General features: G+C 59.2%; 2 protein-coding genes across 2 annotated transcripts in view; one reads left to right on the forward strand and one right to left on the reverse strand.

Moving 5' to 3' along the window:
- The window catches only part of VOLCADRAFT_88000 (uncharacterized protein), a gene marked incomplete at both ends in the record, with an annotated part of 42,411 nt that extends 30,715 nt beyond the window's left edge, over positions 1 to 11,696 (reverse strand). The window contains 8 exons of the mRNA XM_002947730.1: positions 3,947 to 4,034; positions 5,818 to 5,940; positions 6,791 to 7,270; positions 7,946 to 8,049; positions 8,469 to 8,663; positions 9,081 to 9,342; positions 10,788 to 10,867; positions 11,660 to 11,696. Of these exons, the coding sequence (XP_002947776.1) occupies positions 3,947 to 4,034; positions 5,818 to 5,940; positions 6,791 to 7,270; positions 7,946 to 8,049; positions 8,469 to 8,663; positions 9,081 to 9,342; positions 10,788 to 10,867; positions 11,660 to 11,696 (1,369 nt within the window). The remainder of the gene's footprint in view (positions 1 to 3,946; positions 4,035 to 5,817; positions 5,941 to 6,790; positions 7,271 to 7,945; positions 8,050 to 8,468; positions 8,664 to 9,080; positions 9,343 to 10,787; positions 10,868 to 11,659) is intronic.
- Positions 11,697 to 12,336: 640 nt separating this feature from the next.
- Positions 12,337 to 27,126, forward strand: VOLCADRAFT_88001 (uncharacterized protein; the record flags this gene model as incomplete). Its single annotated transcript, XM_002947604.1, has 16 exons — positions 12,337 to 12,359; positions 13,141 to 13,222; positions 13,668 to 13,736; positions 14,287 to 14,759; positions 15,242 to 15,374; positions 15,753 to 15,826; positions 15,990 to 16,359; positions 16,834 to 18,636; positions 19,468 to 21,411; positions 21,969 to 22,019; positions 22,258 to 22,289; positions 23,037 to 24,888; positions 25,557 to 25,952; positions 26,152 to 26,226; positions 26,516 to 26,733; positions 26,904 to 27,126. The coding sequence occupies 16 exons, from the start codon at positions 12,337 to 12,339 to the stop codon at positions 27,124 to 27,126; spliced, it is 7,818 nt and encodes a 2,605-aa protein (XP_002947650.1).
- Positions 27,127 to 27,777: the final 651 nt, after the last annotated feature.

Raw genomic sequence — 27,777 nt, forward strand, 5'->3', positions numbered from 1 at the left:
ATGGTCTTTGGCTTCGCAGGGAAGGCTCTTATCGCAAATTGTCGTCCCTAATGACGATTCCCTGTGTCGAGAGCTGCTTTCCCGTTTCCATGACGGTCTGTTGGCGGGGCACCCTGGCTGCACACGGATGGTCGAAATTCTTCGGTGTTCTTTTTGGCCGCCGTGGATGGCTAAGGATGCCGAGAAACCAGCCCTCTCCTGTGATTCGTGCCAGCGCAACAAGTCTATCTCTGGTAAGCCTCATGGACTACTACAGCCTTTGCCTGTCCCTGCGGCTCCTTGGGAGAGTGTGTCCATGAACTTTGTTGTTGCGCTGCCCAAAACTGAGGGGGGATATGACGCGGTGTTGGTTCTAGTCAACTGCTGTCGAAAATGGTTCACCTTGCACACACCACGTCATCCTGCACTGCAGAGCACACTGCACGTTTATCCTTTGATAACGTTGTGCGTCTGCATGGTGTTCCCAAGTTTGTCGTTTCGGATCGTGGTAGTCAATTTACTAGTAAATTTTGGGACGCACTGGGGAAGTTGGTAGGTATGCGCATAAACCTCTCCACTGCCTACCGCCCCCAGCCTGATGGTCAGACAGAGTATACTAATAGGACTTTAGGTGATATGTTGCGTAACTTCGCGGGCCGAACACCCTCTGTCTGGGATACCTACTTGACGGCTGCCGAGTTCGCGATTAATAATGCCGCTAACCGTTCGACTGGTCAAAGTCCTTTCTTCCTAAATTACGGTTACAATCCTGTTCTGCCTGTTTGGCGCGAGCTTGACGTAAACGTACCCGCGGCTAAGACATTTGCCAAGTCGTTTGTGTCCCGACTGACAGAGGCTAAGGCATGCCTTGACTCAGCCCAACAGCGCGCATCGGACTATTACAACAAGTCAAAACGGGACGTCACCTTCACCAAGGGCCAACTGGTCATGCTAAGCACCAAGAACCTGCGTTCTCTGGCCGAAGGTTCCCGTAAGCTGTTGCCTCGCTGGGTTGGGCCTTACCCTGTTGTGCGCATGGTGGGCTCGGTTGCTGTGCAACTTGAACTGCCTTCTGAAATGCGTGTTCACCCTACCTTTCACGTGTCCTTAGTCCGTCCATATCGTGGGTCTGTACCCATCCCGGAAGCGCCTGCGCCTCCTGCTGCTATAGAGGCCGCGCCTACTACTTGGTTGTCTGGTAAGCAAACCATGTATGCAAACCAAGTATGCAGTGGAACGTATTTTGGACTATCGGACCCGACGCGTGGGTAAGGCTAGGCGCAAGCGCACTGTGCACGAGTACTTAGTCAAATGGGCTGGGTATTCGTCCGAACACAACAGCTGGGAACCGGCGCGTAACTTCGCCCCAGACCTTAAACCGTTGCTCGATGCGGCTCATCGTAGGGTGCAGTCCCGGGTGGCAGCGCGTTAGCTGGTATTACTAATCTTGTTTTGCATAGCGATCCGTATGCGACGGGGACGTCGCATTTAGGGGGGGAATAGTTGTTGTATCCTGTAAAGGTTTTCTGCAACGGTTTGGGCTCCGAATCCTAACTGTCGGTGGTTATCTCGTCCACTCCGATTTAGCGAACTTCAATATTACTAACACCCGTCAATTCCGCGGTCGGTGATTACAGGTTTTAACTAATACTGCTATTAGTTTAATTGCGGCTACTGTTAGCTGCGGCGGCTAAAGCGACTACTGTTAGTCGTCCGCCACCTTAATGCCGCACTGCTGCGGAAGTCCACGGGCGCCGGCGGCTAAAGCGACTACTGTTATCTACGAGTACCCTACCCAATTGGCCAAGTACTCGTGAACAGTACACTTGCGCCTAGCCGTACCCACATATCGGGTCCGATAGTCCAAAATACGTTCAATGGCATACATGGTTTGCTTACCAGACAACCAAGTAGTGGGTGTGGCCTCTATAGCAGCAGGAGGCGCAGGCACTGCCAGAATGGGTACAAACCCACGATATGAACGGAACAAAGATACGTGAAAGGTAGGATGAACACGCATTTCAGAAGGCAGTTCGAGTTGTACAGCAACCGAACCCACCATGCGCACAACAGGGTAAGGCCCAACCCAGTGAGGCAACAGCTTACAAGACCCTTCGGCCAGAGAAGGCAGGTTCTTGGTACTCAGCATGACCAGCTGGCCCTTGGTGAAGGTGATGTCTCGTTTGGCTTGTTGTAATAGTCTGCTGCACGCTGTTGTACTGAGTCCAGGCAGGTAATAGCCTCGGACACAAACGACTTGGCAAATGTCTTAGCCGCGGGTACGTTTACGTCAAGCTCGCGCCAAACAGGCAGAACAGGATTGTAACCGTAATTTAGGAAGAAAGGACTTTGACCAGTCGAACGGTTAGCGGCATTATTAATCGCGAACTCGGCAGCCGTCAAGTAGGTATCCCAGACAGAGGGTGTTCGGCCCGCGAAGTTACGCAACATATCACCTAAAGTCCTATTAGTATACTCTGTCTGACCATCAGGCTGGGGGCGGTAGGCAGTAGAGAGGTTTATGCGCATACCTACCAACTTCCCCAGTGCGTCCCAAAATTCACTCGTAAACTGACTGCCATGATCAGACACGACAGACTTGGAACGCCATGCAGACGCACAACGTTATCAAAAAATAAACGTGCAGTGTGCTCTGCAGTGCAGGATGACGTGGTGTGTGCAAGGTGAACCATTTTCGACTAGAACCAACACCGCGTCATATCCCTCCTCTGTTTTGGGTAGCACAACTACGAAGTTCATGAACACACTCTCCCAAGGAGCCGCAGGGACAGGCAAAGGCTGTAGTAGTCCATGAGGCTTACCAGAGATAGACTTGTTGCGCTGGCACGAATCAATTTCGAAGAATGCCGAAGAATTTCGACCATCCGTGTGCGGCCAGGGTGCCCCATCCGCTCTGTACCAGGAAGGGGGAACAACACTTACGGCTCCCTGCTGACAACAAATGAGGACAGGTACAGGCGCGTTTCCGGGGTTCGAGGCCACACCGCAGGACGACCCGACCCGAACAGCAAAGTGAAGCGAGATAGAAAAGGTAGTCCTACCGAAATACAAGATTTCCTCGGCACAGAGCTGGACCTCCTTGATCGCTTGAAATGTACTACGGGAAAGGCGCACAAGCTCGTGCAAGCGAGGGATCGCAGCAGAGGTAGGAATAGAGGCACCCGCTACCACGAGAGGGCCTGCAAATCTAAAAATAGGTTAAAGGAAGCAAAACGAAGGTTACTTCGGCAGGAAGAGATGGCCGATTACCAACCCGTGGATGCAGCGGCAGCCATCACCGCATTACCGAGGTCAGTAGCTAAAGTAGCCAGAGGGCCCAGATCTTCGGAGTCGGTCGACGAAATCACTTCTGAAGGTAAGTGCATATTAGTACTAACTGAAAGAAGATGTGCGGAAGCAGGAATGAGACTGGCCCGTAAGGAACCCGTCTCGATACCAGATTTGTTGTACAGTTCAGACGACACAACCACAAAATGGGTGCATCGAAAGATACCGATTGAGGGAAATGTATTGAATAAACAGTCATCAGTGACTCCACTTGGGCCTCGCGTCGAGAAGTCCCCAGTACGACTGGGCGGCGCGGTATCCAGAAGCCATAGCTCGCAGGAACTATTCTCGCTCGGTCAGACGAAACAGAGACGCAGGTCACAGCTTTACACAGGTAATACCCCTCGCCCATACGCAGGTATGGACTTCCGCAGCGGTGCGGCATTCAGTTGGCGGACGACTATCAGTAGTCGCTTTAGCCGCCGCAGCTAACAGTAGCCATGAGTAAACTGATATCAGTATTAGTTAGACCTGTAATCACCGACAGCGGGATTGTCGGGTTTTAGTTAGTAACAGTGAAGTTCGGTAAATCGGACCGGACGAGCTAATCACCAACAGTTAGGATTCGGAGCCCAAACCGTGGAGAAAGCTTTACAGGATACAACAATGTCTGTCTCACCCTCATTGGGGGGGATGCTGGGATTGAACTGGGGCTCCTGGAGGACCCGGTGTGCGGCACACCTTGGACCTTGGACTGCAACATCCTGCTGTTTGGCGGGCAGCAGAGTGCAGAAATAGCTGTGTCAGGCTCAGCCCCAGTCCCGCCGCCACATGATAAGCAGCCAGGAAAATGGCAGACAGGCAGTGCAGGCCGGTGCTTTGCGGCGCCCAGTGGTTACACCGGCACCGACCAGCACAGCGCCACACAGTTCTGCACAGGAAACAACGACCGGTGACAAGCATGGGTTCTGGAGGAGGCGCAGGTGAATACACAGCGGCGGGGAACCAGCACTCATCCCTGCAGCAAAGCCCCCAACACACAAGCAGCAGCCACAGATGCACAGCAGGCTAAAACACCACGCAGCGGCGTGGAAGGCATGGGTAATGAACACATTCGTCCTCTCCAGGGTGATAAACTGTTACCCCTGTGGTGGGAGAAGGGGTTGCCATTCCCACCCTAGTTCAGTTCAGCGGCAATCATGCCTCTGTGACCAAGCACACAGTGTGATAGAGCGCAAAGCAGTTGCCCAGCTGGTGGGCTCTGGCACTGCACACGTCTGGCCCATGTAACCAGGTGCGTGGTCTTCCTGCTGGGGTTCATTTAGCAGGCAATGAAGTGTCATCCCATCATTTGGGATTGTAGTATCCTGGGTATCACGGGATGTAGCATCCGCCAATCGGTTCTTTTCCTGCGATAAGACGTGATAAAACAAATTATAAGACGTGATACAACAGACATCGACATCAACGTCCATCATGCAACTGCACTGACCGAGCTAGTCATGTCTTACATATTTGCAGGAAAGAGTGGCATGACGGGTGAGGACATGCACGGAGCAGGAATCAGCTATCCTGCTGTAACGAAGAAGTCCTGGTCTGCCTGGCCGTGTGTGTCCGCCCACGATAAGGTGACGCAATCCACACACAGTGCAGAAAGCAAAACGCGTCCTCCTCCTCTCTGCTGGCCGGCAGCCTCTGCTCGGCATACCACAGAACTAGGCTTAGGGCGTGGAATGAAATGATGAGAGAATAGTTTATTTTAGGTTGCCTCTGATACTAATACGTGCGCCCCAGACGGAACCGTTGGGGGGGGGAAACACATGTTGCTGGGCAACGGTCAGTACAAGTGTACAGCATGTAACATATATGACACGAACCAGACTCAGAGACGAGGTTCCGATCGCTACGCTCCGTTGCATCTAAGTTAACCGCCGCACACATCAAGAATGACTTCAAGTGGCCCAGAAGCCCCTCACTCTGTAACAAAATCAGGAAAGGAGGTATGCCCTCCTCCGAACTCTCCTCCTGCCTAAAGCCTTGCTGCCTGCGTCCCTCCAATGCATGCTGCTATCGCGCGCCTCTTATCCATGATGGACATCCATCATGGTGCTACAGCCATTCGCGGCAACAACTGATACAACCGCTTTGCCGGACTGTCCGGTGTACGACAAAATCAGATCTGGTATGGATTTCCCACGCTTCGACCATATGAAGGACGCTATGAAGTGGGAGCCTGAACGTCTGGCAAGGATATGCTGGAATGTATATGGTCCCACCGCAGCTCTATCGTTCCCTTTGGTCGTTAGTATCCTTTATCACTTGCTTTGTTTGAAGTGCGACGTAGGATGGTGCGTATAGGCGATCTGGCAGCCCTTGAGCCCTCGCCTCGTATTAGGGCAGTTTGCAGGTACGGGGAACACACCCACGACCATGTAACACACACACACACACACACAACCGCTACAGTGACCGCAGTAGCCCCACAGGATCCACGCGCCGCTTCAGCGCAAGCAGCCGCCTGTACGACGCCTCATCGTAACAGCGCCGCACCTGCCCCCGCTCGTCGTGCATCACCTCATTGCCGTACAATCCGACAGTGTACGGCTCCAGGGCGGTGGCACAAGTTCGTACCCATCCCACGTGGCTTGCGTCACCGTCGACGATGGCCCCTTCCTGAAATCCCAGGGGGAAATTTGTACCATGCAAGGCGCAAATAGTCAATGTACGACAGACGTCCAAGGGGAGCGGGAAGCCTAACATGACGAAGCGACTTGCGGCGGTGGCGGCGGCAGCAGCGGCGGGTAGGGGGAGGCAAGATCCCGGAGGGTGGGTGGTAGGTGGGAACCACCAGAACTGATGCCGACCGCATGACCACGCTGTGGCTCACAGCAGTTCACTTTGGGTGGTTTGGCTTTGGGAGGGCCACTTTCCCAACCCCTTCCCTCCCTCCACCTAAGGCAAAAAAAGCCTGTGTGAGCGCCGCCATTGCAGAAAGGAGTCATCATGAAGACAACACTGAAGATGTTTCGCCGACTGAATGTTTCGCCGACATTCTTGCAGCATTAACGACCGTCTCCCAACACAGGATGGACACAGCAGGCGGGTCTCGTAGCGTCCATATGGACCTCCGGGGCAGCGGGGGGAGCTCTTCGAGTACGCCAGCAGGCGGACACTACCGCCGCAGTCCGCACCGCAGCCGCCGCTACCATAAGAAACGACCTCAGGCCTTTAGCTGGCTATAACTCCCTCTCCCCCTCTGAGACATTTGACCTGGCCCATGACTGGTGCGGGGGGGGAAGTTGTTTAGAGAGGAGGTGCTGAGGCCGTGATTAGCTTTGTGTTCGCTTTGGGGTTGTCGGCCGTGTGCCATGGAGGTTGAGCTGGGGCCTCGTACTTAGCAGTCCTCTTACTTACTATCCATCTATACATCCCATCCGTGGTCGCGATTGTCGTTTGGGTGGGAACTTAACAGTGCGAAGTACAGTCGTACACGCGAGTACAGTCGTACTGTCGTACGGTATACCTGGCTGCGGGTCCACATGCCGTAAATACCCAGGTAAAACGTGTCTCGAAAGCTCAATGACCCGGGGACGAATTCTACTTCTCCTTGTCTTGCAGCGCACGGCACATTCCCGTCGCCAACAGTGCCTGCAGCGGCGGCGGTTTGTACGGCAGGCGCGACGGCGGCGGCGGTGATGGTGGCGGCAGCAGCAGCAGCACAACCGGGTATTGAAGGGGCGCTGGGGCACACCAAAAGAATGGAACGTCGGCACGTCATGCTGGCGGCAGCGGCGGCCAGTACGGCCGCCACACTGCCGCCGCCACCACCGTTGTCTCCATCGCCGCCATAGTCACGCAGCGACGGCACGGGTACGAACACGCCATGGCCGTACATGCACAGGCCCGGCCAACTCCAGGAGGCATCCAGTACGGAAAGCGCCTCCTCGTACGGCATAGGCCCCTCTTGGAGTGACAAACGGGCGTCAGGATACAGCGCCCGCAACTGCGTCAGGAGAGAGGGGGGGAATACGCGCGTGGGTGGGGTGGGGTGGGGTTACACGGTTGTATGGCCGGCCGCACCGCCGTCATGGACACTGCACTTAAGAAAATTGGTTTCGGGTTCTATGAAACCAGAACTGTAGATAAGGAGGACGTACCTTGGAGTACGACATTTCGATTTCCTGGCTCCCAGGTTCCGCAAACGCATGACAGGACAGCAGCACGACAGCAGCACCACCGTCGTCACTGAGGCCGCCGCCGCCGCTGCCGCTGCCGCCGCCATCGCCACCGTCGTCTTCACCGCCTCCCACCACGGCCATGGAAGCCTCCACGCAGGCGGGATTGGTGCAGTGGAATTCCCGGAAGAACTCACAGAGCTGCACGCATCCGTACATACATACACACATACATGTATGTTTACACAGGACACAAACACACACGCACGCACATACGCGCTGCATTTTCACGTTTCCCCTTTTTCCCGCCTTCCCCAACCCAACACAATTGCAGGTCATCACACCACCTGGTTACCCACGTGAACGAGATGACAACCGTGTGTTTCGGCTTTTCTTGTTTCGGCTCTCTTTCCCGCCCTCCCCTCCCTTTTCCCCTCCCTGGACAGTTTCGACCCACCAGGACTCACACACCCCTGGACCCCTGGACACACTAGGACACACACCTGACCCAGCAGACGTAGCGGATAGGTGGCGGTGATGAGTGGCAGCCGGGGCGGTACGACATAGAGCCGTAACACGAACTCCGTCGCCACTCCTAGGAAGGAGCCTATGCGCGTGAGGGGCCCCGGGGGGGGGGAAGGGAGAAGAATGGGGGTGCGGTGGTGGGGGAAGAGGGGGAAACAGAAAGAGAGGGACAGAGGGAGACAGACAGACAGACAGACAGACAGAGGGAGAGAGCAAACTGCCAACGAGAAGGAGAGAGAGGGAAAGGAGCGGAAAGGTTGCCCACACGTCCAGTGGCACGACCTGACGTGTTCTTTCAGCGTTCGTTCGTTCGTTCGTTCGTTCGAGGTAAGAGGAGGGAAAGGAAGAGGAGGGAAAGGAAAGGTGAAGCATCGCGCACGCCATCATCAAAACGCAGCACTGGGGTTTAGATACGCGTGTGCGTCCGTGTGTATGTATGTATATATGTACGTGTGTGGTGTGCTGTTGCTGCGGTTGCTGCTGTAGCTGCAGCCGCCTCACCGCCACCACGAAGTCCCCAAAACAGCTCGCGGTCGCTCCGGTTACTGACACGAACCACACCACAACACCCGGAGGAGGACTCTGACTCCACTCCGCTGCCACTGCCACCTCCTCCCTGCAGCAGCACCACTTCCATCTCCTCCACATTGTCCGCTGCAGCACCCCACTGCCGTACACCCCAACCGTTGCCACCGCCTGCATGGTGATGAAAGTGTGGAAGGAAGGGGGGAGTGCCAGTGCCAATCGGGGGGAAGGGGTAGGACAATGACGACAGCGGACTCTGGCAATATACGACATACACACCCAGCCTACCCTGCATTTACCCCCCTACCCCCCTAAACACACGCGCCATCTCGCGTTTTGTAACTATCTGCTCCTCCCCTCGCCGCAAGTCCGGGGCGCGGGGCTTGCGTCCGGCCATAAGGACGGCCCCGTACACACCGACGTGACTTTCCCAATGCACACAACACACAAGCTGTAGCAATGTATGCAAACGTCAACTCCGCTCTGCCGTCCCCCACCACTGCCCTCCCCCACCACTGCCCTGGTCACCCGGTCTCTGCCCCCTGTGTGCACTGAACCCCCCCCTCCGCCTACCCGCCATGCACCCACCATCATTTCCACCCCAGCCCCAGCCCCAGCCCAACTCAGGCGGTTGCTCTTCAAGTCCTCCCCTCATTACCAGGTTACCCCTAAACCGCCTACTACACCTCCACCACCCCCACTCCCACCACCCGCCTAGCAGGTAGCCAGACAGCCCTACGTCCGACAGGTGGGGCAGCGGGAAGTGGAGTCCGTGGGGGCCCAGGGCGGCACGCAGCTGCCGGCAGGTGACTGCCGGACCCACCCGCGCCAGCCGCGAGGAGGGGTCCACCTGCGGAAAGCAGTTGTTGCGTGTATGTATGTCAGTGTGTATGTCTGTGTGTATGCCTGTTTGTGTCTTAAGAGACTTGACCCACGCGGTCAGGAAATGGCGAGGCCGGTACAAGAGTAACTTTACAGAAGAAAAAGCAGTGTATGTGTACTTGTGCACATATGTATGTATATATGTGGTGCATATTTCAATGATGTGACGTATGTGTGTTTGGGAGCCGAGGCCCTGGGGTTCACTCTTGTCTGTCTGTCTGTCTGTCAGTCAGCGTCGTGTCTCATGATGCCGCGCTGAACTGAGGATTACATTGCATTTAAAAGCTACTGGTTGCGGTGTGCGTGCACGCTGGGGCGCCCGGGTGCTTCTGCTCAAGCTGCTGTAATTGCTGCGCGGCCGCGCAGTTTTCTCGCTCTTTCCCTTGGATTAACTATGGCTCAGCTCCGCCACAGTAGGCTGGGTGGAGGCTCCAGCTACCGCGAGGCAATCCACTAGGCCTGGACACCTAACGCCTCACAGCAGCGACCTAATGTAGCTACGAAACCCGGAAAATACTCCTAGCACACCAGAGCGACCTCCTTAACTGGCATTACCTGCCGTACCAACACGCACAACCAACTCTTTTTCTGAGTTCACAGAAAATCTCGGTTTTCTATCGTGACTCTCAAAAAACCTTCAGTTAAATATGGTTCAGCTCATCACCACACTCCGCAACTCCAGCAGACCATCCATGCCAACTGCTACAGCACTTCCCTCCTTGCCTTCTGTCCTTCATCTCACGCTCACATCTCATACATATCCTTTCCTCCAGTTCAACTAGCAATGGGGAACTGGGTTCGCGCAGTACCAGGAGGCTACAGATGCTTCAGTCGTTCTTGTTGAGATGGAGGCGGCGCGCAATGCACCATCCATGGATTTGCATTGGCGTCCTAGCAGCAAGCATATACACCAGATTCGTACATCACTCCAATGCCGCCGGCCGCCGCACCCGGCTCTCGCAGCTATCCATGATAACGTGCGTATAGTCCGAAACACGACATCGTTCCTCCACTTGCAGCCCAGTGCTGTACAGCCTTCCCTGCGGAATACTGCGGGGCGACTGCTGGCTGCATCGGGGCCGAGAGCCCTTTTCCGCTTCGAAGAAGCTGAGACTTCCCTAATTTAAAGACGGCTGAGATGGCTCTTGAGAGGCGGAAAGCCGGGAGGCGTCCCCTGGGAGTTCACTGACAGACTGCCGTACTTAGCGCACGTGATGCCTGACACCTAAAACTCTCGCGTCCCCTTCCTCTCTAACTTCTCCCCTCTTCCTAGCTTCTCCCCTTTTTTTCCTGGCGGGACGTCACCTTCCCATTAGCTAAGTCGTTACGAGTCCCACACGCCGGCAGCCCAAGGGCCGTTTTCCCGCCACCTAGCAGCCCACAGCGAAAATGCGGTGAGCCTACCTCACGCACCTGAACGTTTCTGAGGGCGGACAAGTCCAGAAGCAGCGCTCCTTCCACCAGGCTGATGCCGCCGTAGTGGTGGCCGCTGCCTGGAATATTACAGACATATGTGTATAATGTATGTATATAGGTGTAGGTGGGAAGAAGCGGATATCAAAGGAAAGGGAGAGGAGGAAGTTGTGTAGCGTGTGCTGTGGGGAAGTGGATGCTTGGGGAGATGCAGGGATGAAAAGTAGAAGGAGAAGGTGCGGAGGAGGATTAAGGACCAAAGGGATGCGATGCTTTAGGGCGGGATGCCGAGGTCGGGGGACGGGGTGTACGCTGCTGGTACTGCCGTGCAAGGAGCGCAATCCACAAAGATGGACGCAAAAATATTTAAAGGTAACCAAATTTAGGATAAGATTTGAGTTACCTCGAGCGGAGATTTTGAGCCCGTGCCGCGCGGCGACTCTGCAAGCTGCCGCAACGTCATTACTGTTGCGCGGCTGGAAGCAGCAAGATGGGCGTTTGGGCTTTATTAAAGGAGAATCAATAAGCAGGCCGTTCCATGTAGGCAAGCTCCACGTGTCGTCGACCACGTGCGCTGTGTGACCGGTTTCAGCATGAATCTCAGCACACACTTGAAGGAATACTTCTTCAGAAAGTTGTGAAGGCATCGTAATTTCAATTGGAGTTGGTGTTTAATGCTGGTTTCTCAGTCGCGGTCACACGGCCAGCGAGTCTGTGTAACATAGGTCAATACATGACTAATTAGCGCATAAGAACTGCTTCTGCGTGGCACATAATCACTATGATGAATAAAGAATGACTGAGTTTCGCGGATGGCACACAAACAAGGACATTTGTGACGGAATAACTGTCAACCGCAGCACCTGCTTCACCTTGTCGAATAACGGATCTCCATCCCAAGTCTATCATTTTAATTGAACTATAAATTCTCAAGAAAGTAGTGGCAAAATAGCCCTGAAATCCTGACTTCCAATGTCCTTGAGTGTCCTAGCAACAACGCGGTACCCATGGAAACCAATCAAAAATGGCGTGGCGACGCATGGTGCGGCCGCGCTGCGTTCCTTCTGTCTTCCACCCTTGCGATGCGTGCACTGGTGGTAAACATTTTCCCATGCGGAGCGCGCTTTCCTTCGCCCCTCGTTGCCCCTTTTTGCGTTTTGCCAGCCATCCCGGTTTTCTCCTCATAATATTCCTGGCTGATCTCTTGTTCCGCATCAGCGAAAGGATGGACTGTACATTATGTGGGCCATTTCCAGTACAAGCTGGCCTGTACGAATGCATGCCCTCCATCCCCAGGGACTCCCAAGGACCTCCTGGCCTTTTAGCTGTTCCTGTCTTTGCAACATACAAGCTATAATTTGCTGTGCTTGCACACCAATAAAGAGGCAGCGCGACCAGGTGCACCGAATCGTCCATCCTGTGCGGCACCGCACCTTCTCTGTCCGCGACCGTTGAATCCGCTGAGAACACTCTGGAACACACGAAGGAGGGCGTGGCCAATTCACAAGCCAAGCCCATGGACGGAGTGTGTACATGTAATGCGTGATCCATGGATGATAGGTCTGGCGCCCGGTGAGACTTTATGAGCCTTAATAATGACTAACGAACTTCCAAACCAACGTGGTCTGAAGACGCGACTGTCGACTCTTTGAACTGTGCATACAAACGCGTGGCGTGAAATCCACCATAACTATCGGAACTAATACTTGTTTTTAACCAAGCTGCGCGCGGTCTTACTATCTAGCCTACTATTTAGGCGGGCCTCTGGACAGGCTCCTGATCACGACATGTTTCTTGACCATCAAGGCGCTTATGCTTGCTGATAGTATTAGCCTTGTACTCTAGGCCTGCCGCGCGAGTCCGCGAGACCTTGAACGCATTTGCATGCAGTTATGCATCAATTCCAATTCAAAGGGCTTACCTACAGATAACTCTCAAAATTGACAATTTATACGTTGGGTAAACATACGGTTAGAACTGGTTTAGCTCCGTAGAACTATCTCAGATAGTAAGCAGACTGTTTATCGACAGAATTGAAACAAGAAGCTGCATCTGTATTTCGATCATTCAATACGAAATGGTAGTTTTTCAGTATATCAAAGCGTAAATGATGCACATGTCGCTTTTCGAAAGCCACTATGTTTTCCGGAGGGTTTGGCGGCCACAGACATACGGGCTCTAGGGTGGACGCCCTGCGACGTCACCGGGACAGCTTTTGGGCAACAAATTTAAAGTGCATTCTGCGTCTGTGATGACGGGATGCCAGGTGCTCAGCAGCGGTGCATCGGTGTGGCCTTACTCAGTGCCATCAAGCCCTGCTGCTACAGCGCCGGCAAACTGCACCCGGCGCCAGACCATCATACCTTCGTTCCAGCATCGCTTTCGGCTGCATGCTCGCCGGCTCAGCAGGGGCCAAACCGCCCAAGCGTCAACCGGTGCGGCAGCTCATGGTGCGGCAACTACCCCGCGCAGGGGCCTACCAAAGGGGCTGGTGCTGAGCCAATCAGCGTTAGGGGGACGCGGCCGAGCGGGCCACACCCTCGGCACCATGGCCGGCGAGGCAAGGCGCCCAGACACCCAGGCGGCCCTAGCGGACAGGGGTGAGGGAATGGCCCACAAGGATCCCCTCCGGCAGCAGCACGCCGCTTCAAGACTCATTCGTACGAATGCTACAGCCACGCCTGAAGGCACCGTCTCCGGTGCTGGCATCAGCAGCAGCAGCAGCGGGAGCGGTGGCGGCGGTGACAGTAGCGGTAGCGGTTGTAGCAGTAGCGTAAATGATTCCAATTGTGGAATGGCCAGCAGTAGCGCTGACGGCACCACACCCGGCCCTCCTACCGCATGGTCCCGGAGCGCCCCCGCCGTCACCGGGGCCTACAGCGGTGGCCGGCTGCAGCCGCCTGCCGCCGGCAACCGGAGTTCTCAACAAGGCAGCTGGCGGCTGGCGTGGTGGGATGATTACGAGAGGGAGGCGGAGGCAGCGGCGGCGGCGGCGGCGGCGACCGGCGGTGGGGCAGCGGAAGCGGCGGTCGAAGCAGCGCCGCCTCGGAAAGAGGGCAATCAAAGGAGTTTGGCGTCAGCGCGTCATGCCCCCGCCGCTGCAGCGGCAACACCATTGATCCGCCGCGGCAGGCAAGGCAGAGACGGCGGCAATGGCAGCGGCAGGGCACCGAGTGTGGAACACGCACGGGCAATCAGCGGCGCCGTCACCAAACGCCAGCGACTAGAAGATCCGGCAATAAAAGCAGTAGAAAAGCCGGCTAGGAAGCCTTTAAGCGAACCGTCACCGACTGCCGTGGAAGACGATGCAGCAGCAGCGACCCGCAGCACCACCACCACCACCACCAGCAGGCAGCAGCGCGGCTGGCGGGACGCCGCCAGGGCCACGGCTGCTGCTGCTGCTGCTGCTGCAGCTGGTGAGCAAGACGTAGGGGCGGGAGCAGTAGCAGGGTCCTTTCGCGCTGTGGATGCTGCGGAAGGCGGCGCTACACGTCATCAGGTGTTCTCCGTCAGGTCCCCGGAGGAGGTGCAGTTGGGTGAACCCAGTGTCACCACAGCTACCCATCCCGTCGTTGCACCCACCATCGGGGGGAACATTACCCCTGGCGCCACCGGCGGCAACGGCGATGACGACGACGACGACGACGACGACGGCAATGAGGACGAGGAGAGCTTCGCAGACGCCAACCCCTGTACAGCAGTCCCAGGTGCAGGTGTGCCGCCACCGCCGCATCCGGAAGGCCTCGGGGAAAACGAGGCTGGCGTGGCGGCGGCAGCGCACCATCGGGACGAGGGTCAACAACGGTGGCCAGGTGCGGGCAGCGGCGGCGGCGGCGGCGGCGGCGGCGCGGCGATGGATGCGTGTGGCGGCGAGCGGGTCGACGGCCCGGACGTGTTGCCGCCGTTCGTTGACCCAGATCAGGAGGAAGGCCGACTCAGCCCCGCGCGGATAGAGGCGCTGCACTACATCAGGTGGGGCCCTTGGTAGGGCTGCTTGGGGGAGGGGAACGGAGGGGAAAGACGAACCACACGCGATTTAAGCTGCTGCCAGGGCAAGAAAGTAGCAACCGAAAGAACTGACCGAAAGGCGTCCGTGGCGACTGTGACGACTGTAACCTCGGGATGACGACTCGGGAACGGAGGGGGAGGGGGGGAGGAGGGGGAGGAGGAAGGGAAGGAGGGAGAAGGAGGAGCCCTGCCCTGCCCGTGCCCTGCTCGCCTAACCGTCTGGAAAAATAAGGCTGGTTTCGGATGCACCGGTGCCGTACATCTCACCGTTCCACGTCGTACTGTGCATCGCGCTTTGCCACGGGCCGTCTTTCCTAAACCCCACCTCACCTCACCGCGTCTCGGTCTCATCCTTTTCCTCCCGTACCACCCCTCTGGTCCCCTCGCCCCCCTCTCTGGAACCCCCGGGGGTCCCGTCCGATAACCTCTGCTCTTTGGACGAACAGGCAGTTGGTGGTTGGCCGTATAACCGCCAGTGCGGATGCGAAGCTGTTAGTGGACTCCCTGGACTGGTGCCTGCCGCTGATGGACATGAGGGCTGTACGGGAGGCCTTTCGAATGATCCGTATAGCCAGCACGGTCAGTATGTATGTATGTTTGTATGTTTGTTTATGCCTCAGTAAGGCCGGTCTATCATAGCAGTTCTTAAAAGTTATTGTAGTCCATTACCGGCCAAAACTTCATGCTAAGATTTTCCTCCTCGCCCTCCCTCCTTCCCTTTCCTCCCCGCCTACACACTCCTCCCCCCCCCACCTCCTCTACATCTTATATTATTGAACCGTCATCACCGTCGCCACCATGACGACCACCGCCGTCGCCATCGCGGCCCTCCACCACCCGCTCGCCCCCTTAAAAATTTAGAGCGTCGAGTTCCCGCACAACAGCAAGCTCATGCCGCGACCTCGCTTCCTGTCCGCCTTCTATTTCGTGGCTCGCCGCCTGTCCTGCCTCCTGGAGGTGTACGGCACGCACATCATGGACTGGCCGTACATGCTGTGCGTGGTGGCCGGCATGTCGGCAGGACGCGTCAGGTGGGGTTTTACGCGGGAGGGAGGCTGCTGCTCATGTCGTACAGCGTCGCCGCCGCCGGCGCTTATTCCACAACGATGCGTCGCCGCCGCTCTTAATCGTACCTAACATGTCGTATCTGCCGCCGCTGCCGTCGCCGTCTTCCCCGTGTCGCCGCTGGCTCAGGGACCTGGAGCTGATGCAAGTCCTGCACGATCGCGGTTTGCAGATGCTGCGTCAGAGCGAGCAGGCCCGGGCGCGGTGGAAGGTGGCCTCCGTGCAGCAGGGAGGCGGAGGCGGAGGCGAAGGCGGAGGCGAAGGCGGAGGCGAAGGCGGAGGCGGAGGCGACGAAGGCAGCCACAGCCGCCGCCGCCCCTATCGTCATCGCGGCCGCGGCGCTGCTCCCACCAAGGCGGCGCACGTGCCGGCGATCGGTATGCGCGACCTGGTGTCCCGCTTTTTGTTGCCGCTGCACCACCTAGGTCAGCCGATCGATCCCGAGTACATGCAGTTGCTTGAGGACATGCTGACGCGCGCGCTGCCGCCACGGCCGACGGTAGAGACGGCAGCCAACGCCGCGGCGGCGGCGGCGGCGGCAACAGCGGCGGCGGCAACAGCGACGGCGGCAACAGCGGCGGCGGCAACAGCGACGGCGGCAACAGCGGCGGCGGCAACAGCGGCGGCGGCAACAGCGACGGCGGCAACAGCGACGGCGGCAACAGCGGCGGCGGCAACAGCGACGGCGGCAACAGCGACGGCGGCAACAGCGACGGCGGCAACAGCGACGGCGGCAACAGCGGCGGCGGCAACAGCGACGGCGGCAACAGCGACGGCGGCAACAGCGGCGGCGGCAACAGCGGCGGCGGCAACAGCGACGGCGGCCAGAGGTAGCGCCGTTGCAGCTGAGCGTGCTCTGGAGGGGTTTCCTGCTACTGCTGCTGCTGCTGCTACTGCTGCTGATACTGCTATGGGCAATGATAATGCCGCTGCAAATTCATCGTCGTTGCCGGATCCGGCGCCGGCGTGGCAGCCGCCGCCGAAGCTGTGGCTCCTGCGCGACATGTTGGAGCTGTACAGCCTGACGGGGACGGCGCCGTCAACGACGCTGCTACGGGGAGTACGGGAGGTCTGCATGGCGGCGGCTGGTGAGCTGCGCGCCGCAGCCCCGCAGGCGACTGCGGCTGTGACTGCGAATGGCGATCATTGCAACAGCGGCCTGGGTTTACCTGCACAGGCCAGCAGTGGCAGGCAGGGGTGGAAAGGGGATGACGGCGCCGCCGCGGACCGAGATGACCAGCGGCTCGGCAGGACCACCAGCAGCAGCGGCGGCGGCGGCAGCGAGGGCCAGTGGCAACGTCGTACAGGGCTGCACGGCCGCCGGATGTCGTCCCGGATGTGGGCGCGGGTCGGACCCAATCGCTCTCCCGTGATGCAACACGGCAGCAGCGACGCAGCTGACGCGACCGACGTCGGCGGTGGAAGTCGCAGCGGCGGTGCTGCCGTACAACGAGAGTACGAGGTCCTCGCGGGGACTTTGGCGTCGGTGCTGTACTTGCTGTCACGAATGGTCAGGAGAAAGGATGGGGAAAATTTTTTCGACGACAGCGATAGGGACAGCGATAGAGACAGCGATAGAGGGTCTGGCGGCGGCGGCGGCGGCGGCAGCAGAGCTAGCGAGGTTGCCGTCAGGGAAGCTGACGGCGCCGCTGTCCGTTGCCTTGTCAGGAACACCGACGGCGGAGGCGCGCCGTCGGGGTTGTCTCCGCTTCCACAGCTTCCCGGGGCGGCCTTATTTACAGTCGTACAGGAGCAGCAGCAGCAGCTGCCGTCGCAGCGACGGCTGGGCAGCGGCGGCGGCGGCGGCTCGCAAGCCGCTGATGTAGGGCAGCACCCCGCTGCCGCCGTTGGCGCTACAGCCGCTGAGACAGCGGCGGCGACCGCGCTGTTGTCCGTGCCGCCCCTGCCGTCTTCGGCATCCCCCCTCCTCACACACCTCCCACCCTCCCTACCAGACACCAAGCCACGAATCAACGCTGCCGACACGCTTCTAATGCCCTATCCTGATACTGCCATTGCCCCCTCCGCCGCTGCTGCTGCTGCGACCTCATCCATCCCGAGTTCCAGCACTGGCTCCGGTGACCACAGCTCCGGTGACCACAGCTCCGGTGACCACATGAGCCCCTCAGCACTGACCTGGGCTCACGACGCACTGGAGTCCCTCGTGCCCTGGATGCCAACCCTAACGCCACTACAGCTATCCGGATTGTTGCGGACCACCGTGTGGCTCGGCGCCGTCGACCGACTGCTACTGCCGCCGCCGCCGCCGTCGCCGCCGCCAGAAGACTCTGCGAGCTGCCCTGCCGGTGGTGGCGGCGGCGGCGGCGGCGGCGCCCCGCCAAGACAATCGGAGCCCCCGCGTCGTACCACTGCCTTTCTGCATGCGTACTTCACGTCACTGGCGCGTGCCATTTCTCAGCATCCCACCGCAGACACCGTCACCATCGGCAACGTTGTTGAGGCGGCGGTAGGTGTGGCGGCGTCGGGCGTGGCGGCGTACGGCGTGCCCCCTGAGGCAGGAAATTTGTACGGCAAGCTGTTGTTCCGCGCCAATGCCATCATGGCCTACCAGGCGACGCAGAGGAACGGCTTCTTGCCGCCGTACGCACTGAACCTCGTGCCGGCGCTTGCGGCGGCGGTGCGTGACGCGGGATCGACGGCGAATGTGCCGGCCAAGTTGGTCGCGGAAAACCTGAGGTTGGGCGAGCGATTGCTGCCGGGATGGCGCGCGGACGGGCTGGCGCAGGTGGCGGCGGCGTTGGAGACCCTCAAATGGGTGCGTGACGTGTAACGTCGTGGCGTGTGACGTGACATGTGACGTACGGCGTGGCATGGCGTGATGGCTTGACCCAGTGTACGTCAGTACGTCAAATTATGTCAGCACGTCAAATTACGTCAGCACGTACGCATACGTGTACGTGTCCTTGGTTGGGATTTCCTGTTCGTCTTCAGCGCCGTAGCTTTTTCTCCGACACCCCCCCTCCAAAGAACCCAATCCATCACCTGCGTTGTCGTCGTTAATCGTCTTAACTCTGCTAGTATCCTGGACAAAGTTTTATTGATGTTAAATTTCGCGCATGTGTGCGTGCGTGTGTTTTTTCGCAAGGTTGCCCCCCCAGGCGGCTGGGTGGACAGCTTTTACGCGGCTCTAGCCCGGCGGCTCCACGCAGACAGCACGCAGCAGCAGCAGGCAGCGGCGGATGTTGCCACAAGGATGCCGCAGACAGTGGCGACGTCCGCCGCGGATGACCCGTGGGTCACTGCGAGGGCCAATTCACCGATAAATGCATCACTCGCTCAGCCGCCGCCAGTGTTGACAGCACCATTAGAGACGAACGCGGTGCCCTCCTCCTCATTATCGTCATCACCATCACCATCATCACCATCACCATCGTGGCCGCGGACTATAGCCAGCAGCGGCGGTGGCACTGCCGTTTCTCCGTTCCTTTTCCCGCCGCCGTCGGAGCCGGATCCTCTGGCGCCCGGATCCCTTATGTCGATACTTCGCACCGCAAGGCACCTCGCCAACGTCGCATCGCCCTGCGCTGCCTCCGCCTCCGCTGCCGTCGCTGCTACGGCAGCTGCAGCTGCTACTGCTGTTGTTGAGCGTCCCGTCGCGACGGGGCCAAGCTCAGCGGCAGCGGGAGGCGGCGTCGGCGGCGGCAGCCCTCATACGGAACCGACATACGGCGTGATGCCGGAGCCGCTGGCGGAGTGCTTAGCGGCAAGACTGGCGTACATGCTCGCGGAAGGCGAAGGGCTGTACGACGAGGACTTGGCGGATCTGGTGTTGTTATGTCGACGAGGCACATCGCCGTCGCCGCCGCCTCCGTCGCCAGGGGAACCGTCCAAAGCCAGCGTCAGCAGCGGTTGTGGAGGCGGTAAGGAAGAAGCGGCGGCGGAAGGGCTGCTGCGGCCGGTGCAGCAGCTGCCGGCGGCGGTGCCCGTGGGAGGCAGTAGCGTTGAGGGCGCCAAAAGGGCGATGGCGCAGGGTAGCAGCCTGACGCTACGGCTTCTGGACGTCCTGGCGGACGATGCCGATGCGGTGCCGCCGGGGCAGCAGACACGCCGCGGGAACCCAGGGGCCCCGGCGGCGGCGGCGGCAGCGGCGGCCTCGACGAGGAATCTACGCCGCAGCAGTAGCGTTTACAATCAGGGCCCCGGCGAAGCGCGGTGCGCGCTGGCGGAGACGCGCACACGACACATCATCCTGAGCGGCCTGGAGCAGGCGCTGGTGCTACAGCTGCGCGGCGGCCACCCGGCTGTCGCGTCGCGCGGCGTCGATGCGCTCTCACGGAGTTTGGAGCGGGCGTTACGTCGCTCGCCGGGGCCCGTCTGGCTGGCTGCTGTGGCGGATGCCTTGGGAGCAAGAAGCGACGCGGCGCTGGCGGAGGCTTGGCGGCGAAACCCCGCAGTGGGGGCGGCGACGGCGGTCCCGACGCCGCTGCCGACGCACGCCGTCGCATTCAAGGTCGTACAAACCGCTAACGATCTGCTGGATTTCCGTGCGACTGCAGCGGCGACGGCGGGTCATCAGAATGCATCCTGGTTTGGGAGCGCTGCACGCGACCACCCGGACTGGTGGTGTGATGTGTCGCACAGCGCTGGCATCTGCGTCGACTTCTTGCGCCTGGCCCCGGGTGCTAAAGCCTCCGGCGCCGCCGCCACCGCCGCAGGCAGCAAGCGTGTCCGTGCTACAGCTGCATGGGCAGGGTCACCGCGCACTACGGAAGCTGCAGGACCTAAGGTACAGCTCAACACGCATAGATCGGAAAATGAAGGCACGGATCAAAGTCGCCTGGATTCGGATCTTGAACTCAGTCAGGACCGGCCTTCAGATCAGAATCTGGATTTGAGTTTGGATCCGGGTTTGCAGCCTAGATTGGCGGTGGATTCGCTGATCCGATATGCGCAGCATCTGGGTCGCTGGCTGGATGCAAGCCGCGCCGCCGCCATCATCGACCCAGAGCCGTCGCAGGCGGCGGCGACGGTAGCCGTGGCGGAGGCGGAGGGTGCAGCAGTAGCGGCGATACAGGTGCCGCCACCGCCACGTGAACCGGGGGATCCATTCTTCCGGCCGCCGACTTCGACCCCATTGCCTCCAGAGCAGCCGGCCCAGTCGCCAGCTAGCTATCGCCCACAAGACCAGCAGCAGCGACAGCAGCAGCAGCAGCACCGCCAACCAGTTCCGGAGCTCAAGCGCCACACGTACTTCCTGGTGGGACTCTTCAAACTGCTACAGCCGATGCTTTTACAGGAGCACCGGCCGCCGCCGGCGGCAGCGGCTCACCATGGTGGCAGCCTCCGCAGTCCTGGCAGCCGGCCGCTGCCGCTGCCGCCGCCGCCGCCGCCGGTACCGGAGGGGTCTTCCTGGGATGTAGCGGCGCCGTCGGACTCCCCAGGCTTCAGCGGCGGCGGCGGCGGCAGCTATGGCTCCATTGGCGTCTCGGCAACTCAGCTTGTACGGCTAGCAGAGCTGCTGGCGTTTAGCCGCTTTCAGCCTCGGCGCTTTCCCCCCCTGGAGGGGTGGCCAGAGGCTTATCTGTCTCAGGTACGCCCTCCTGTATGTATGTATGTACCGCATCTCGACAGACGGGAAACATGGTTTGTGTCAGACTGCCAAAGCACACTCACGTTCATTATAAACGGATGTGTGTATGTATGTACGTGCATGTACGATTGTATAGCTTCGCATGTGCGTGCATGTGCATGTGTGTATGTGCGGCACATGTACTTTGGTATGTGTGTACGTATGTGCGTATATTTGCAGGGGACTGCGCCTGGTTTGTAAGAGATGAGATGCGGCTGTCAATCGATGGCAATGTGACGTTTCCGAGGATTAGGGGGTACCAGAGGACGAGCAGCAAAAGTGCGGTTCCCGGTTGGGGTCGTAAGGTGGTGGTTAGTAGGGTGGTTAGTAGGGTGGTTAGTAGGATAGTTGGTTAGCTGCAAGTCTGAGCTCACATCCTCGAGACCCCTAAGAAACTGTCCTTCCGATCCCTGGTTCGAATCCCGGCCGTCTATTTTAACCCATAAAAGGTGGAGTCTCAGCTGGCGCTGCTGACCAGCGTGGATGCGTGCATGGTGATTCGTGCGGTGTCCTGCCAGGCCTGGCGGCCCTCACCCGAGTTCATGGACGGCCTGGTGGACCGAGTGATGGTGGGTAGACGAAAAGGGGCGCTCTTTTGCGGGTAGGAGTCCTTTCCTTTCCTTTCCAAGGACCGCCTAAGTTTCCCCCGGATGCATTTCTGCTGGTGTTGCTGGCCCTGTACGTTATTTCTTGACCAATAACAGATCAGAAGCCGTTTACCTTCCGTTTCCCAAAGCGGTCAGGTCCGGGACGTTCCTGAGCCTTACAATCCGGTCGTCCCCTTTGCGGGGTGCTTCTTTGCCGCAGGCGAACGGCGGCATCACGCACGTGTGTACGACGTACGGCCCAGCGTCGCTCGTCCAGATTTTGTCGTGGCTGGACTATGCACGTTACCTGCCTGAGCCCTCCTGGATGGCAGCTGTACTGGGGGAGCTCGGCCCCCATTTGGATGGCATCGCCGGCAGCAGCAACCGCCGCCATCATACGCTTAGCTGTAGCAGTAGCAGTAGAAGTGGTAATGGTGGTAGCCGCACCGCTGAAGCCGTCAGCTGGAAGCAGGGACACACAGCCTCTGGCCTTGCAGAGCGCGGCGCCCGGGTGTTGGAAAGCTGTAGTGATGACGGCAGCAGTCGCAGCGATGGTAACAGCTGTAGCAGTAGCAGCAGAAGCAGCAGTAGTAATAGTAGCAAAGACGCGAGCAGCAGCAGTAGCAGCAGCAGTAGCAGTAGCAGCGACACTACGTGCTATAGCAGCATTGAGCTTAGGTTAGGCAAGGTCTTCGCAAGTAGCAGTAGCAGTAGCGTCGACAGCACTTGCGGAAGTAGCAGTAGCACCAGCTTTCGGACTTGCACGAGCAGGGTGGCATCATCATCTAATAGCAGTAGCGAGTCAACTATGGGCGTTCATGGCTCCAGCACTACAGCTGCAAGCAGCAGTGGCAACAGCGCGAGCAGTATCGGCAGCAGCGGTAGTGTTGGCAGCAGCTGTAGCAGTAGCAACAGTAGCAGTAGCAGCAGACCAGCTGCCGGCTTAAGGTTGGGAGAGCTCTGCGTGCTGGGGAGCTCCCTTGCGAGCCTGCGCTACAGCCCGCCGTGGCCTTGGGTGAAACGCGTGCTGGCGGCGGCGGGGACGGCGGCCGCCGCCGCCTCGGCGGCGGACGCGACGGTCAACATCAGGGCCCATACCAAATTTCCAGATACTGCTGCTGGTGGCGGCGGCGTCGACGACGACAACAGCCGCACGGCAACGCGGCAAGCTTCCAGCGCGTCGGCGTCGGCGGTGCAGACCAGCGATGCTCATCTACCGTCGCAGCTGGCGGCGCTGCTTTGGAGGTGGTCAGCTGTGGCAGCTGCGGCGACGCCTAGCGACGGAGAAGACGGCAGCGGCGGCGGCGGCGCCGCCGCCGCCGCCGTGGAGGCATTTGCCGGCGAGATGGCTGCAGCGACGCTGCCGCTGTTGGCGCACATGGAACCCATTGACCTGGTGCGGTGCGCGGAAGGAATGGCGGCGCTGCAACAGCTCATGACACGGCGTAACACCAGCGGCGGCGACGGCGGCGGAGGAGGAGGAGGAAAAGGAGGAGGTGACCAGGCCGACGGCACCTTGGCAGCGTGCGCTGTAGCGGATACCGCATCAACGTCAGCCGTACTTCAAAGGACGCTGGAGTCATGCATGGACGGCGTTGGCAACGGTCGGGGCTACGATGGCAGGGACGGCGACGACGGGACGACCTTGACGACTGTCACCGCCGTCGCCGCGGACGGTACGGCGGAGGCACAGAAGAACGACCTGTTGACATGCGCTGTATCTATGTCGGTCAGTGGCCTCCTGCACGCTTTAGAGCCGTATCGTCATCGCGATGGCTGCAGTGACGGCGGCGGCGATGTCGTGGGCCGTACAGCTGTCGCCAGCGCCGGCTTCGGCGTTGACGCCAGTATTGGTTGTTGCGGCGCAGTAGCAGCAGCAGCAGCAGCCAGCGTAGCCGACGACCGGCTTGGCTTGCGGCGTTGGTGGCAGGAGTTGCAGCGAGCTACCGCCAACGTACTGCTGACGCGACATGCGGCGTCAGCAAAGCCACTGCTGTACACGTCTAAGCGGCTGAAACAGCCGCGGGAACGGCTTCAGCCGCCTCCCCAGCTTAAGCCGTACAACCTGTCCATGGTGTTGCGCTGCATGGCCGCTGCCGGTCACGTGCCGTCCTGCGCCTGGCTGCAGCGCTACTGCCAACACACCCTGCCGCTACTGCCGTCGTACAATGCCCGGGATCTCGCGGTATCCATGTGGGCCTTTGCTCACATGTGCTTCTCTTTCGCCGGCCAATCCACACGTGCCGTACAATCCGTACAGACTGCCGCAGGGGGGCCTTTGCTGCGTGCCGAACATGGCATTCGTAGCAGTAGCTGTAGCGGTGGCGGCGGCGGGGGGTCCCGGAGCGCAGTTGCCAACGGACGAAGAGAGGAATTAACATCGCCGTCTGCGCCTCCGTGGCACCCACCAGCGTCATTGGAAAAATCACTATCAAAAGCATCATCAGCGCGGGCATCAACTTCCTCTTCCTCAACGTCGAGCCTGACAGGGAATGCACGAAGGAAGGGATACCAAGGAAGGCTGCAGCAGCCACAGCAGCTGCCGGCGGCGGCGGCGGCGACGTCAGCGGCGCACGTGGAAGCGCCGCCAGCGCTGGGCAGATGGATGGAGGCAGCGGTGGCGCTACTGCCGCCGCTACTGCCTTACTGCACGAGTGCCGACCTGCAAAACGTGGCCTGGGCTCTCGTCCGGCTAGACTTCCCGCCGCCGGCCGGCTGGCTCCATCAGTACGAACTGGCGACGCAGCCTCGACTGCCGTACCTCAGCGTTACTGCGCTCCTGTATATCTTGTGGATGTATGGCAAGTTTGGCCACGCGCCGTCGGAGTCGTACCTGGAAGCGGCGCTGCAGGTAGTCTGGTTTGGGGTTTGGACGCCAGGTGGTGATGGCCTGAGGGGGTTGCGCCCACATTGAAGATTCGGTGGGGAGGAGATATGGGGAGCCGGCAGAACCTGACCGTGGGGCTTTTGAAGCTCTCGGATTCGGTTAACAGTGACCCTACATCCCCCTCTCGCATTTTTCGTAGCTCCTCTCCTACCGGGATATCCTTTATGCTAGAGCAGCCTCCTATGATGAGCTTCCACTTGTTGGTTCTTTCCCATTATACTGGTGTCATGGCGATGCAAGCACGGGGCCTACGGGGCAGCTGGGCGAAGCAGCAGCTCTTGAGCCTGTGCATGTGTATATATGTGTGTGTGTGTCCTCTTGCGTGCTTTTGCGACAGTGTCCGTAGCAGTCAAGGATGGCTAACACGTACACACACACACACACACAGAGACACAGCCTGCCGCCTGCTGTCCTCACTCATCCTTCCCAGACCACGAAAAGAGCTGCCCTCGCCTTCAATATTCTCACCACTCCTGTGATTTTCTTTCCTTGCCATCACCACCATTACCATGGCCATGACCACCTTCATTCGCCGTCCCTGTCCTGTGTTTTTCTCCTTCTCCTTTCTGCTTTGTCCTTTGTCCCTGTGCGCGTCCTTCAATCCCGCCCTCCATTTTGTCATCCGCATGCAGGCCCTGCGGCCCGCCTTGTCTGCGGCCAGATCGCAGCCTGCCGCTGTTTCCCCCTCGCTGGTAGCGACTGCTGACAGCGCTAACACCACCACCATCAGCACCAACCCCACCATAGCCTCGCGCACCGTAACGTCATTAGCTCCACTAGCACCATCGTTGCCTGCCAACAACGGCGCTGCTGCTGCTGCTGGTGACCTTATTGGCAACATTAATGTCAACAATGAGGACGAAAGTGGTGCTGGCGGCGGCGATGGTGGTGGTAGTGGTGGTGGCGCCTGTGCCACTTCCGGCAATGTGAGGGAGCTTCTGGATGCTCAGTCACTTCCACTGCTGCTGCACAGTTTGTCCCAGCTGGATTACCTGCCCGCGGAGGGGTGGCTGGTAGAGTACATGCAGGTGAGCCCTTGTGGGGAAGGGTACCTCCCTGTTAGGCGGCAACAAGGGGGGTAGCGGGTGCTTCACGTGCAGGCACTGCCACAACGACCACGCTCAGTGCAGGTCGCGGGAGGCAGATGTGCAAAGGTGTGCAAAATTTGAGGCCTGGTATCCTGGATGGCACATGACCCCTTCCTTTTCTTCCCCCTCCTTGGTGCAGGCGGTGCTCCATGCGCTTCCACGGATGACTCCCTTAGCCCTGGCTGTCATGCTGCGGGCAGTGGCGACTCTGCAGGTACAGCAGCACCCATGGCACCAGCGAATGCACAGCTGATGCTTTTGCACCTTGCACATATGTTGGGTCAATCTCTTTTGGTACATACATACATCGCATACATGCATGGTGTACGGCAGCATGACGTCACGATGCATGTCGCCATTGCAGTGTCGCTGATATGCATTTTGCTTGTCCCAAATTTTGCTTTTTGGTTGTTTGGGACATTGTCCAGGTCCACACGACTTCGATGTGGCTGGACGCCGTGCTAGACACTGCTCATGGTCAGCTGCCATACTTCACCATGCAGCAGTTGGAAAGCTTTCTCTCCGCGCTGGCAGACCTGGACCGGCCGGCCACGCTCCCCCCTAGTGCAGCTCCATTGCAGCGCTTTCTGTGGGCCTGCCTGGCAGCAGCGCCCGACAGCCGCAAGGTTGCGGCCTACTACCGCCTGCTGGTGCCGTACACCTTGCCAGTGGCAGCAGTGTCGGAGCAGGGTGCAGCCGTGGCAGTGGTGCTGCCGGCAAGGTGTCGCCCAGCACCAGGATCCCCCTCTGAACCTGGGCCAGAACCCGCATTCTCACCAGCGCTTGGAGAAAGCAACCATCTGATGGGCCCGAGCCCGAGCCTGAAGCGACCATTGTAGTGAGAGCAGTCTGGAACCACTCCGGGATCCGCCAACGGACGTTGACTTTCAGGCAGCACAGCAGGTCTTCACCCTCAACAATGTGCCTGTCACGAGGACTCTTGCACGAGGGCGCCTCCAGAGCCAGTGCACACCACTTATGGCTGTTGCTGGCGGTGCTAGTGGCGTTATTCCTACACCTCTGCTGGCGTGGACACCATCTACAGGAGTGCAAGCCCCGAATGTGGAAGGTTAGGGGTCCCTGGGCCCCCAACCACCAGGCAGTCCAGTGCTGAAAGTTCATGGCGCGGGTGGGGGCGAGTGTGGCAAACAGCGCCGTCAGTGTGGTCCTGCCTTGCGGGGACACGGCCAAGTGGGTCGTTCACGTAGCCGAACTTTGCAGCCATGGAGAGGCCAAGCTGCAGCGGTAGCAACAGCAACAGCAGCAGCAGCATCCCGGGCGCCTGGCAGCGAGCTGGGCCGGCAGGTGGTGCCCACAGCATCGCCGGAGGCGGGTAGGACCACTGCTGTTTCCGGTTTGGCTGTGGTAATGGGGCCGTCGGCTGATGGCCGCCAGATGGGCATGTGAAGTGAGCAGTACAGCCGGGGATGAAGGTCTGGGCCCCGTGGTGGGCTACAATTCTGAGTGGCGCCAGGCAGGCAGGCCAACCTCGTTAACCGTGCGATTGCCACAAAAAATGAGGGCGAACGTCAAAGAGCCTCAGCGCCGCGGTGGGGAACGTCAACATGTGCGGTGCACAGGCCCCCCGATTTGGCGTGGGTGGAGCTTGTGCGGTGCAGGGAATCCTTCATCTAAAGGGGGGCATGTTGTGACCAGTTGGAGCTGCAGTGCGTGATCACGGAGTGCTGGAATATTGTGTCGTGTATGCAATAGGGCTGGACGGGGAACGAGTACATGTGGAAGGAGGAGCCGCGTATAGCTTATC

Source organism: Volvox carteri (assembly GCF_000143455.1).
Source record: "Volvox carteri f. nagariensis unplaced genomic scaffold VOLCAscaffold_7, whole genome shotgun sequence".
Lineage (NCBI taxonomy): Eukaryota > Viridiplantae > Chlorophyta > Chlorophyceae > Chlamydomonadales > Volvocaceae > Volvox > Volvox carteri.